Source organism: Orcinus orca, chromosome 11 (genome assembly GCF_937001465.1).
Source record: "Orcinus orca chromosome 11, mOrcOrc1.1, whole genome shotgun sequence".
Lineage (NCBI taxonomy): Eukaryota > Metazoa > Chordata > Mammalia > Artiodactyla > Delphinidae > Orcinus > Orcinus orca.
In genome coordinates this window covers 38644008-38657454 of record NC_064569.1, presented here as the reverse complement: position 1 = coordinate 38657454, position 13447 = coordinate 38644008, and the positions used below count along the sequence as shown (strand labels likewise).

Here is a 13447-nt window from a genome sequence, read left to right as displayed (position 1 = left end):
TGTGTGCCACAACTACTGAAGTCCATGTGCCTAGAGCCCATGTTCCGCGACAAGAGAAGCCACCGCAGTGAGAAGCCCGCACACCGCAATGAAGAGCAGCCCCCAATCACTGCAACTAGAGAAAGCCCATGTGCAACAACGAAGACCCAACGCAGACAAAAATAAATAAATAAATTTATTAAAAAGAACCTGCTGTATAAAAAATAAAATAAAATTCAAAAAAATAAGTAAATAAAATTAAATTTAAAAATTGAGAAACCATTAGCCAGACTCATCAAGAAAAAGAGGGAGAGGACTCAAATCAGTAAAATTAGAAATGAAAAAGGGGAAGTTACAACGGACACTGCAGAAACACAAAGAATCATAAGGGAACTACTACAAGCAACTCTATGCCAATAAAATGGACAACCTAGAAGAAATGGACAAATCCTTCGAAAAGTATAACCTTCCAAGACTGAACCAGGAAGAAATAGAAAATATGAACATACCAATCACAAGTAATGAAATTGAAAGTGTGATAAAAAATCTCCCAACAAACAAAAGTCCAGGACCAGATGGCTTCATAGGTGAATTCTATCAAACATTTAGAGAAGAGCTAATACCCAACCTTCTCAAACTCTTCCAAAAAATTGCAGAGGAAGGAACACTCCCAAACTCCTTCTATGGCGGCACCATCACCCTGACCAAAACCAGACAAAGATACTACAAAAAAAAAGAAAAGTACAGACCACTATCACTGATGAATATGGATGCAAAAATCCTCAACAAAATACTAGCAAACAGAATCCAACAACACTTTAACAGTATCATACACCAAGATCAAGTGGGATTTATCCCAGGGATGCAATGATTCTTCAATATACACAAATCAATGTGATACACCACATTAACAAATTGAAGAATAAAAACCATATGATCATCTCAATAGATGCAGAAAAAGCTTTTGACTAAATTCAACACCATTTATGATAAGAACTCTCCAGAAAGTGGGCATAGAGGGAACCTACCTCAACATAATAAAGGCCATATATGACAAACCACAGCAAACATCATTCTCAATGGTGAAAAACTGAAAGCATTTCTTCTAAGATCAGGAACAAGACAAGGATGTCCACTCTTGCCACTATTATTCAATGTAGTTTTGGAAGTCCTAGCCCTAGCCACAGCAATCAGAGAAGAAAAAGAAATAAAAGGAATACAAATTGGAAAAGAAGTAAAACTGCCACTGTTTGCAGATGACATGATAGTATACATAGAGAATCCTAAAGATGCCACCAGAAAACTACTAGAGCTAATCAATGAATTGGTTAAAGTTGCAGGATACAAAATGCACAGAAATCTCTTGCATTCCTATACACTAATGATGAAAAATCTGAGAGAGAAATTAAGGAAACACTCCCATTTACCACTGCAACAAAAAGAATAAAATACCTAGGAATAAACCTACCTAGGGAGACAAAAGACCTGTATACAGAAAACTATAAGACACTGATGAAAGAAATTAAAGATGATACAAATAGATGGAGAGATATACCATGTTCTTGGATTGGAAGAATCAATATTGTGAAAATGACTATACTACCCAAAGCAATCTACAGATTCAATGCAATCCCTATCAAATTACCAATGGCATTTTTTTTTACAGAACTAGAACAAAAAAATCTTAAAATATGTCTGGAGACACAAAAGACCCCGAATAGCCAAAGCAATCTTGAGGGAAAAAAACGGAGCTGGAGGAATCAGACTCCCTGACTTCAGACTATACTACAAAGCTACAGTAATCAAGACAGTATGGTATGGGCACAAAAACTGAAATATAGATCAATGGAACAGAATAGAAAGCCCAGAGATAAACCCACACACCTATGGTCAACTAATGTATGACAAAGGAGGCAAGGATATACAATGGAGAAAAGACAGCCTCTTCAATAAGTGGTACTGGAAAAACTGGACAGCTACATGTAAAAGAATGAAATTAGAACACCCCCTAACAGCATACACAAAAATAAACTCAAAATGGATTAAAGACCTAAATGTAAGACCAGACACTATAAAACTCTTAGAGGAAAACATAGGAAGAACACTCTTTGACATAAATCACAGCAAGATCTTTTTTGACGCACCTCCTAGAGTAATGGAAATAAAAACAAAAATAAACAAATGGGACCTAATGAAACTTAAAAGCTTTTGCACAGCAAAGGAAACTATAAACAAAAAGACAACCCTCAGAATGGGAGAAAATATTTTCAGACAAATCAACAAAGGATTAATCTCCAAAATATATAAACAGCTCATGCAGCTCAATATCAAAGAAACAACCCAATCAAAAAATGGGCAGAAGACCTAAATAGACGTTTCTCCAAAAAAAGGCACATGAAAAGCTGCTCAACATCACTAATTATTAGAGAAACGCACATCAAAACTACAACGAGGTGTCACCTCACACCGGTTAGAATGGGCATCATCAGAAAATCTACAAACAATAAATGCTGGAGAGGATGTGGAGAAAAGGGAACCCTCTTGCACTGTTGGTGGGAAGGTAAATTGATACAGCCACTATGGAGAACAGTATGGAGGTTCCTTAGAAAACTAAAAATATAACTACCATACAACTCAGCAATCCCACTACTGGGCATATACCCAGAGAAAACCATAATTCAAAAGGACACATGCCACATGCACCCTAAGTTCACTGCAGCACTATTTAGAATAGTCAAGTCACGGAAGCAACCTAAATTACCATCGGCAGATGAATGGATAAAGATGTGGTACATATACACAATGGAATATTACTCAGCCATAAAAAGGAACGAAATTGGGTCATTTGAAGAGATGTGGATGGACCTAGAGACTGTCATAGAGACTGAAGTAAGTCAGAAAGAGAAAAACAAATACCATATACTAACGCATATATGTGGAATCTAGAAAAATGGTACAGATGAACCAGTTTGCAAGGCAGAAACAGAAACACAGATGTAGAGAACAAATGTATGGATACCGGGGGGAAAAGCAGGGGGGTGGGGTGGGGGGATGAACTGGGAGATTGGGATTGACATATATACACTAATATGTATAAAACAGATAATAAGAACCTGCTGTATAGCACAGGGAACTCTACTTCGCTGTACAGCAGAAACTAATACAACACTGTAAAACAACTATACCCCAATTTAAAAAAAAAATGAGTAAACAACTTGAAAGTTCTAAAATAAAAAAATAAAGATAACGTTGAGAAGCAAGAAATGCTACTGAGGCACATGGTCACAAAAAATTATTCAAAACTGAAGTACCAATAGGAGTAACCTCGTCAAAATCACATGAAAAATACGCTAGAGGATGTTTGGAAAATTGGAAAATAAAAAATGTAGCAATGTGTACATCTTCATGTGTTCAGGGCATGTCCTCAAAAATGGTGCACATCTGCTTCCATACAAGTCGTGTTCCATCATTTACACACAGAACAGTCATCACCATCGTGTACTACAGGCCGTTAAAGGATCCAGGTTAACAGGGAAACTCGGCTTTCAACCCTCAGCTCTTGGGTTACTCAAGCATGGTCAGCATCCACCAAACACCATGAAATTTAGCCTTAGCCTGAAGATTCAGAGTGCAATGATCATTGATATTGAAAATCAAGCTATGTGAATGAGGACAAAAAAGAAAATAGACCCTGTGCCACCACCTGTTGCTGTTAGGGTTTCCCGAGGCACGAGTGCTGGAGAAGGAGCTGGAGCCCACCTCAGCGGAGTTCTGAAACTGACTACTCAAGCTTCCCCCTAGATGCCCTGCCATCGTGGGGCTGGAGCCTGCGCTTTGGGTGGTGGAGAGGGTGGAGACAGTTCAAGAAACTTTCAACTTCAAACCAGGTCCTCTTAATTAGCAAGTTATTCCTCCTCAGGGAAGCAGCTTCTCAATCCTCAGGCATCACTGCTCTACCTCGTCCAACCTCCAGGGGGCATTAAGTGCTCTGTTCTACAACAGCGATAGGCCAACCTGTCACCATCAGAGGTAGACAGACTGTGATAGGAGCTCACGGGGACAGTACAAGCAGGGCTTCTTCTCTTCCCTTCCCATCGTGTGCTGATAACACTTCACAAGCAACTATTCTACGGTCCCCCAGAGGTGCCTACTGAGACATCCAGACAATCAGAGGATACACAGATGAATCAAAAGCAGGGTTTACTTTTCTACCAAATTCTCCAATCCACGTTCCAGCCAATGGATGAAGGGTAAATCAGACCCCACAGACTCTTGGTAAAAACAGTTTTAACTTTCTACAGGAAAAAAAAAGTTATTTTTTTTTTCTTTAATAAAGTTCCTAGGCATTTGGAAGCAGATGAATAAATTTCACATATTGAATGGTCTGTGCTTTCTTCTTTAATGTATCCAAATGCTCCCTCCCTGCTGCCTCTTCTGTGATGAGGCCCCGAAAACAGTTCTGCAACTGCACCGACCGTCTTATTTCCGGATCACTCTATCGTCTGATACCCTAGAACCATGGTATGATTTTAACTGATAATAGCCCAAGAACAGTTGAAAAGATCTCAGTTAAACTCTTCAAACCTTCTTTGAGTGCCTACTATTTGCTGGGCATAGGCTAGGCACTAGGCAGTGATCCTGCTGGTTCTGAGAAAAGTAAATGGCGCTACAGAGAGGAGTTTTCCTCCCTAGTGGCAGGAGGAACGTCTGCTGGGGACTGAGAGAACCAATTTCTCCTCTGGTTCTACCCCCTGGGGTAGGTACAGGGCTCAGGCCCCGGAAACAGATGCTGTGTCTCTTCTGACAGGTGCTGCCATGGAAGGACCAAGAGCAGTTTCTAAACAGCTGTGGAATTTGCTCCACAATCCACATAGTGATGTGTCTCCAGGGAGCTCTGGGTCATGTGGCCAATGTAGGAAATCTTCACTGAAGTTCTAGAGAAAGGAAAACCAACGAGAATTAATTGTTTCTGAGACGAAATAAGTAAGAAACATCGCCCGAGTAATTTCTTGCAAGCTCAGGCAGTAATATCCACAGGTCCTAGATACGTATCTTCATGGTTACACAACCAGGAGGTCAGAGGATCTTTCCACATCCCCAGAGACACTGTGCCCTGAGCTGACCCTCTAAATATGTGGTTCTGAACCGGGGACGATTTTAACCCACAGGGGACTTCTGGCAACGTCTGAACATTTGGGGTTGTTACAACTGAGTGGGGGAGGAGGTGGTGTTACTGGCATCTAGTGGGTAGAGGCCAGGCTGTAAAACGTCCTACAAGGCACAGAACAGCCCCTCGCAACAAACAACTGTCTGGCCCAAAATGTCAATAGTGCCAAGGCTAAGAAACCCTGCTCTAACCCTGCTATTTCAAATGTCTGCAGCAGAACCTTGTCACTTGCAAATTTAACAGTCACGGTTCTAGAGATTTCCCTACCGGTCCATAACAATGTGGTAATTTGTGCGGCTACAGAGTAAGTCTGGCCAGATGCCCAGGGCTTATGCCTTGAGAAAGCTTTTCTTTTCTTTACTAGTTCCATCAGGATTCTAAAGGGATCACACAACTCGACCCCATTTCATGGAGAAAATTCTACAACTAACCGTTCACTGTGACCCTGGTGATTTGTGACAGGGATTTGGACACTATCTAAACGACAGCAAGGCTCTGCCGTGTCTGTGCCTGTAAGGTACTGGGCATCCCCCCTTTGGTCTGTGGGTCCCACGGGCTCTCCTGAGCAAACGCGGCCAGCTCACGTGGCCTGACGGTCCAGGCTCAAACACAAAGGCCCTGGACACAGGGAAATGAGCAACGTACCGCATGAAGACCACTGTGCTGTGCACCAGGATATCGGGTAACCTGCAGAAGAAGCTGCAAAACAGCAAACGGAGAAATGGTTGTTTTTGTTTTTGTTTTTTTAAAAAAAGGCGAATCAGCAGGAGTGCTGAGTTACACTGTCAAACTGAGGAGCAGTCAGCCCCGTTTGGGCACCTCCCCTGCCCCACACCCGCCCTTCTGGCTTAAGTGCTGTCCTGGCTCACTAGTTCCGAGTCCCCACAAGTGTCCTTCCATCCTCCCACAACACCATCTTTTTGTTTGTTCATACCCATCACAAAATGCTGCAGCTTGGAAATGTTTCTAGTGGCCTAATGTTCTCTTTAAGAAATTGGAGCACTTCAGTCACATATCAAATACCACATCCTGGGCTTCACTGGTGGCACAGTGGTTGAGAGTCTGCCTGCCGATGCAGGGGACACGGGTTCGTGCCCCGGTCTGGGAAGATCCCACATGCCGCGGAGCGGCTCAGCCCGTGAGCCATGGCCGCTGAGCCTGCGCGTCCGGAGCTTGTGCTCCGCAACAGGAGAGGCCACAACAGTGAGAGGCCCGCGTACCGCAAAAAAAAAAAAAAATACCACATCCTCCAAATAAACTTCAAGATGCCCAAAACTAGGGAACCCACAGGCCCAAGGCTGGAACTTAAGGCAGGACCGGCCCCCAACAATTGAGCTCAACTCTGAATCCCTTTCATCCAGTAAAAAGCACACATGTAGAGAACACTGTCCTTACTACACATAGGAAAATGGTCCTCCCATCTCAGCCTTCACGGTAAAATTCACCTGAAAATAAGACACCAGAGTCAGTCTGTGGCTAAGGAGGCTTGACAAAGAACAGTACTACAATCTGCAACACAAGGACCTGAGAGCATTCTTCTATCACATACAAAATATTTCCCCAAGACTGTCCCTGATCCAGACGATGAGCCTCCAACAGATCTTCCAACCTCTTCTCTGTTGAGAGGCCAATGGACCACACGGCCTCTCCTCGATTGCTGGCAAATCGCTTTCTCCGACAAATTCTTTTGTTCCTGTAACACTTAAATGCTAGCTGATTTTTTCCCCTAATTTTTCATAATTACAGAGCTCATCACGTCTTCCTCATCAACCAGTTGCTACAAGTGGAAATGAGGAGAGGAAGAGGAAAGTAATGAGGTGATAGCATTCCACAGTGCCTACTCTTTTCTCAGGCCCACGGGGCCAGGATCCTAAAAGGATGGCATACCAGATGCTCGCTCCGAGGTGGAATGAGGGAGATGTTAGTCGTCACATATGACCCAACCACGGTGTTCATGTACTGAACCTGGCTGGACAGGCTGGTCACCGCCACAGAGTAGAAGTTGGAGTTCCTGATTTTCAGGGTGGCCTGCATCAGAGCAAGAGAGGAAACACGTGTAAGTGTCCTGGCTACAAGACTCACAGGTGCACACCCAGGAAGGGAGGCCCTAATCTTACCGTGATGGCGAGGATTACAAGGGAGTCCTGCTCATTAAACGTGACTTTCACCACTTTGATGCCGTCATCATCCACGAGGACCGAATGTGGAAACAGGAAGAAAACCACCAAACCAGATGCCAGGAGACAGAGCAGAACAGACAGGAGGACATACTGCTTCCTGCAAACGACAAAGCACATGACCAACCCAGGCAGTCAGAGATCAAGGTCCAATCAGTCAAGATTAAATGCAAAAGCAGGAATGAGGCGGGGAGGGACAAGAAAGTGAAAAGAGCAAGGAATCACAAACCAGGAAAGAGTACGTGGAGCGGGTTCACAAACCCATCTGAATGCTGTCTGCCGTCTGGGAAGAGAAGCTGAAGAGAGGAACTGTGTGGACAGAAACATCTCTTCACCTGCCAGGACACCCTCTTCTCCAATTCCTACTGATTCAAGTTCCTTCATTTGGCCCTCTGTTCTCAAAACATTTCTAGCTTCAAGTTCCCTTCCCCAGACTGTGACGGGGGCAGAGACATCTTACTTGAGCAAACAGTATTAAAGCAAGTGGGGAATTTACAGGAACAGATAACGTTTTCAAGAAGTTAACTGGCATTCATACACAGAAAAAGGGACTAGGGACCACCGTAGGCATTAACAGGAGAGACGCAGGTGACTCACGTTCTCTGAGGACGCAATCTCTGATCACTGTGTGGGATCAAAGCCACCAACTCATTTACTTGCTCTAGAAAAGAAACAAACAACAATTTCGGTACAATAAACCCCACGTGTTGTAGTACTTTCTATCACACACACAGTAGCCTGTCACAAATATATTGTCTGGAATTAGACGTTTCTAAGATACCAGTTTTATATTTGGGGTCTAATGAACAAGAAACAATATGTAGACAGTGCTACAAATTACAAAATATCTATCAGTGCTCCCACGGCAGTGATGTGGAAGTTGAGAAATGTAGGATCTCGTTCTGGCTTTACTGCATGGCCTTGAGCTGCTGCATGGCTTTCAGCTATGGCATAGCCTTGGGGAAGTCATTACCTCTCTAGGCCACTGTGTCCTCATCTGTAATATGAAGGCTTTGGAGTAAATGGTTTCTAAGGTTCTTACCAGCTCTAAACCTCTGTGACCCTCCATCTACCCTGTTAAGACTTCTTGAGAGCCAACTTAGTGATAGATGATTCTGTACCCAATCCAGGCTCCACGCCTGTGCATGTTTTTCTCCCTCCACTTGACTTATTTTTCAGATCTTAGGTCGTTAATGATTCACTACCTGCTTCCTTGAACAGAAGCTTCCAAGATGGTGTCTGCTCCTCCCCCACAAAGCCACGCCAGGCCTTATGAGCGACAGCAATAAAGAAATGTGCCTGTCGACAAATCCCACAGTCTAGAGCAAGCCACACGTTCCAAACCAAGGAAACAACGAACAAAAGAGTGCAAGTGAAGAAAAGCAAGGCTTTCAAATACTGGGAAACCTAGAGAAGTTGTGGAACCTGCGCAAGTTTATCAAGTCAGCTCAGCTGGCTCCACAGGGCATGGCCTATGACCGTGGTACTGCCGCCCAGGAGAAAAGTTCTGGCTGGGAGACCGGAGAAGCCCTCTGGGTATCCTGGAATTCTCCTTGGGGAATCATCCTTCCCATGATCACCAAAGACTCTCACCTGTTGGAATGTAGCCTGTCCCCTGGCACGTGAGACAGGTGATGCTATCTCGCCCTGTGAACTCCACATATGGGAACTGAGCAATGGCTTCTTCCTGCTCCCGTTCAGCCAGCAAATCCTCCCTGTCATCTGCCTTCTTCCGCTTGCAAGAAGGGGGGTGAGCATAAGCGGACTGCTGGGACCCCATGGCCAGGATGTGCCACTTGTGTCATGTCCTAGGATGCAAAGAGGCAAGTGAGCGCGTGTTGGTGGCCGTGCATCTTTCTGTGAGAAAAGTGAGAACACAAAAATGACCGAATTGCCGTCCTGAATGTGATCCCAAACACCTGCACAATTTCTAGCAGGCTCTTTTTGTAGCAGTGCTCCCTAACCTCCCTCCGACTCCTGACACAGCCGGAGAAACGGGGCGCCAGCTCCTCACAGCCCCACGGCTCAGGTCACCCCAGCTCCCACGTGGTCCAGCTTCACCCCTTCCTGTCCGCTATTTGCAAACTCTGTGCCCTCCTCGAGAAAACCTCCCCAGCAATCAACAGGCACCAAATTAATAACAGGCCTCAAAGATTCCCCACCCCCCTCCACTCCCAAACCCAGGAGGCGGGCTCAGGTCACGCCCCTTGGCAAAAAGCGCGCTCCGAGCCCACCGGAGTCGCCCAGGAGGGAGCAAATGCCGAAGGCTCCAGACCTGCAGGGCACGAGCTCCCGGAAGCTCCTTCACGGGCCGGACCGCCAGCCACCTGCCCGCTTCAGCAGGTTTACCTTCCTCTTGGGTCTTCGGAACTGCCCGCACTCGATGCGCACGCGCAGAATGGCAAGCTGGCCCGGGGACGCCGGCGTGAGCGCGCGCGTGCGCTCTTCGCGGCCCTGCTGACGGCGCCGGGAGAGGGCGGCAGAGAGCTGGGGGGTGGGGTTCGGGTTGGAGCAGCGCTTCTCGGGGCTTGAGGCTGGTGCAGTGGAGATGATTGAGTCCCCCAGAAATGCTGGGAAAGGCTCAAGTTTCCAGAGGAAGAGGAAGGCGGAAAGAGCCGGCAGCCAAAGCCATTCTCAGCTATTCTCTGAGCATAGGGGTTGTGTGGAGACGCCGAGGGTAAAAAGTGCATCAGACACAGAACCTGCCCTCATCCTGCTTTAGGGCGTCCCCTTCCCCAGCCCTAGACACACACACACACACACACACACAAGGCATGCACATAAGGGGTTAGAGGACACTTTTTAAAGGGCGGGTTTCTTTGTAGGGACTGCCTGGTTGCGCTTCGCCTGCAGCAGAAGGAAGCAAGCGAGGGCAGACTTTAAGCAGGTGAAGTTATAAAGACGATGCTGGGGAGAGGAGAGATTCTGAACTGGGTGAATGGGGGGCATGCCCTGCAACGTGGAGGGAGGCTGGCGACCTTCGAGGTCTCTGCCATCTCCACTTCTCTCTCCTCCTTCTCCTGTGAAGAAGGCTGGTGCCACTGCTGCTGTCTAGGCACCTGTGCAACTGCTGGTCCCAGTCAGCCCACTGAGTCTTTAGACTAAGAAATGGTAAAGAAAAAATTATTGAATGACACTGGTTGGAGACGGTAAGGCAGACTTTGTTCAAGGTGGGCAATGGTGATAGGTGTGGAGCGACAGCTGCACCAGTGGGGTCTTCCAGTGGGGGAGAGAGATTGGGTTCAAGCCTGAATCAGCAGGGTAACTGGGAATTTAGAGTCAAGGAACAGGGTGCCGGTCAGTGGATGGAAAATTACTAAGAGAAAACATAAGCGGTGAGGGGAATTCTGGCTAAACTGACCTAACGGGATTATTGCTGAAGACACACCATGGTGGTCAGACATTACCTGGGGGATGATGGAGGATGAGGAATCCAATCAGATATGGAAGGTGATCAGATTTTGAGAGGGGTTCTTGCTAAGCTGACTTAGCAGGGTTTGTGCAAAAACTGGATTATACAATAAGTGCACAGATGGGCCTAGGAGAAGGTTCAGGAACCTGACTAAAGTTTGGTCAAGAAAAGAATATTTGGCAGAAACAACAAGAAACCACTGCTCCTCTTTTTTCCATCTACGGCCCGTACCTTCCCCTTCCTAAAATCGATCTTCACCTCTCTCCTTGCAAGCTCTATACCAGTTTATATTCCTTGTTTACACAAATCTGATTTTGTTGGAGGCAATGATTTGCTCAATGAAAAATACATTTCCCTGCCTACTTACCATATGACACAGTTTGAGCCAATGAGGTGTGTGGGACTTCCAGGAAAGCTCCTTAAACGTGATGGAAACTCAACCTGTGATTTGATCTTCCTCTTCCTGTTTGGAATTTAGACTTGATGTTGGAGATGGGGCAGCTATCTTGTGCCCATGAGGCAAGAAGTGCATGTTAAGGAAGGCTGGGTAGAGGGATTAAAAGAGCCTGGGTGCCTGATGACCTTTGGAGCCACACTCAGGCTCTGGACTACCTTTCTTCTGACTTCTCATCACATGAGAAAAATAACCAACCCCACCCCGACAAATTGTGTTTTGTGTGTGTGTGTGTGTGTGCCTTTCTCATAGTGGGATGCAATCCTAAAAGATACAGACGCAGAGCTAGTTAAAGGGGAAGCCTGGATTTTAACACAGGCAGTCTGACTGCTTTACCCAAACACCATGTAGGCCACACTTAGGTTTCTATCCTCTTCTAACATCCGCCTTTAGGGCACATGCCTTTAGAGAGAGGGAGGCCTCTTGCCTGTCTGAGGCCTGTCTTCCAAGTTCAGCTTTCTTGTCTGAAGACCCACTTCTCACAGGGAATTCACCTGGGGAATCTGGGGAATGAGCCCATCCTTTAGTCACATGGGGATTGCCTCACTTTGTGGCCTCTGCTGGAACCCTGCCAAGGGCAAGAGGCAGTGAGCCTAATGTCCACACTGTGGATGGACACTGCAGAGGGTGGTCCAGGCTGTCCCAGGCACAGGGAAGGTGAGGAGGCAGCAGCCTGATTCATACCAGCTTAAGAGGAAGAGAAGGCCAGGGGAAGATTGAGGGCTGTGGATGCTTCATAAAGGAAGAGAAACAGGCTAAGGGCTTGGGCCTGTGGTGAGGAAAAGCGGGGCCCATGTTGCTGGGGACTGTAAAGGGGGTCTGGGGGCGTAACCAGCAGAACCCTTGAGGCTTTCTGTCCACTGTCTGGGACAAATAGACTGTACCCTCCAGTGTGGCTCTTCCCTGTTCCCCCAGCACCCAGCTTGAAGCCTGAGGCATAGCAGGCCCTCAGTAAACACTTGCAGATCGACTCCACCTGGAAGCTGGCCCGCACCGCCTGGGGGAGTAGTCCCAGCATCCCCCACGGCCGTCCAGGAGGCCGTCTTAATTGGGCAGCACATTCCAAGGAGACACACATCCCTTCTCTCCTGTGCCTGGCTTCCAAGGCTGTCTCAGCACCCCAGTTATGAGCAGTGAGGTTACTGCAGACGTGAGCTCACGGGGGGCTCTCTGTGGGGGGGGGCAGGGTGGAGTGGGACAAACTGGGGATCCCTGCCCTCCCAGCCTCCTCGATTTCTCCAGGTGTGTTATGTACTCCCGGCCCCACAGGCTGAGGGCAGTCAAGGTATTGCGGGGCCGTGGTCCTGAAAGGCCCTGCACGTGGGGAAACCGAGGGCTTAGAGTTGGAGGTGTTCTGCATGGTCTTCGTTCTGCCCCCTTTACTAAGTCCACAGTGGAGAAAACTTGCTTGAGGTTAAATGACACCCGGTTAGTGAAAAAAATCCAGACCAGAGCCAAATCCTCTATTTCCTTGTTCAGTATACTTTCCAGAGACCAGCGGACCAGTTAGAGTGTGGGCAGTGAGGGGCAGAGCCAGGTCGTAGCCCATTGCTGCAGCCACCGTGGCCACGGGCAGATTTCAGGGGCACACGACCCTTTTTGTTTAAGGGAGTCTGTGTTTATCCGAACTCACATCAGAGATCTCAGCGTTCAAAGCTCTGGTGCATGCGTTGCTCAGATAAAGAGAGAAATCGATCCCGCCCTCCGAAGTTCCAGGTCCAGCTCTCTAAAGGAAGGTCTAGAGGGAGAAGGGGAAGAAGATGGTCCCTTGCGTTTAAGAACCTCTTCCAGCAATGGAGCATTTTGCCCCTTGTGCTTCCATCTGTGTGAAGCAGCTGTTATTTCCATTTTACACTGAGACACAATCGGGGAAGCTGATTGCCCCAGCTATAGTGGTAAGGTCAGAACTGGATCATGGATTTTCTGCTCCCAAGTGCTGTCTCTTTTTACTTTACTGTGCCATTTCCTAGGAAGATTGGCTACAGAAAGAAAGTTTACAGGCCTGTTCTAGGAAGAGAAGTGGCACAGAGGGTGCTTATACACAGTAGCGGTCTAGGTTGGGGGTTTGCACTGTGTCCTGGGCCCATAGCTGTGTCCTGGGCCCATAGCAGCGGAAGGCAGGAGCTCTGCCCAGAGAGGTCACCTTGATGGCGAGACCCCTTGGGATGCAGGGGCTCGTGTGTGCAAGGAACTGACAATCCATCTCAAGCCACTGAAGGTCTTAGCCCTTTACCAAAGCTGCAATGAACCATGGTGGT

At 46.9% G+C, this 13447-nt stretch overlaps 1 protein-coding gene across 7 annotated transcripts; it reads right to left on the bottom strand.

Moving 5' to 3' along the window:
* Positions 1–4162: 4162 nt before the first annotated feature.
* Positions 4163–9730, bottom strand: TMEM106C (transmembrane protein 106C). Of its 7 annotated transcripts, none has more exons than XM_004274409.4 (8): positions 9673–9724; positions 8917–9131; positions 7921–7984; positions 7264–7423; positions 7034–7174; positions 6542–6591; positions 5792–5845; positions 4163–4913 (listed from the first exon to the last, which is right to left on the bottom strand). In XM_004274409.4, the coding sequence occupies exons 2-8, from the start codon at positions 9101–9103 to the stop codon at positions 4817–4819; spliced, it is 753 nt and encodes a 250-aa protein (XP_004274457.1). In that variant the 5' UTR covers positions 9104–9131; positions 9673–9724; the 3' UTR covers positions 4163–4816. The 7 variants fall into 7 exon arrangements, with proteins under 7 accessions (XP_004274457.1, XP_012390088.1, XP_033292356.1 ...); XM_012534634.3 differs by having other exon boundaries at positions 8917–9180; positions 9599–9720; XM_033436465.2 differs by having other exon boundaries at positions 9599–9681.
* Between the last annotated feature and the right edge of the window lie 3717 nt (positions 9731–13447).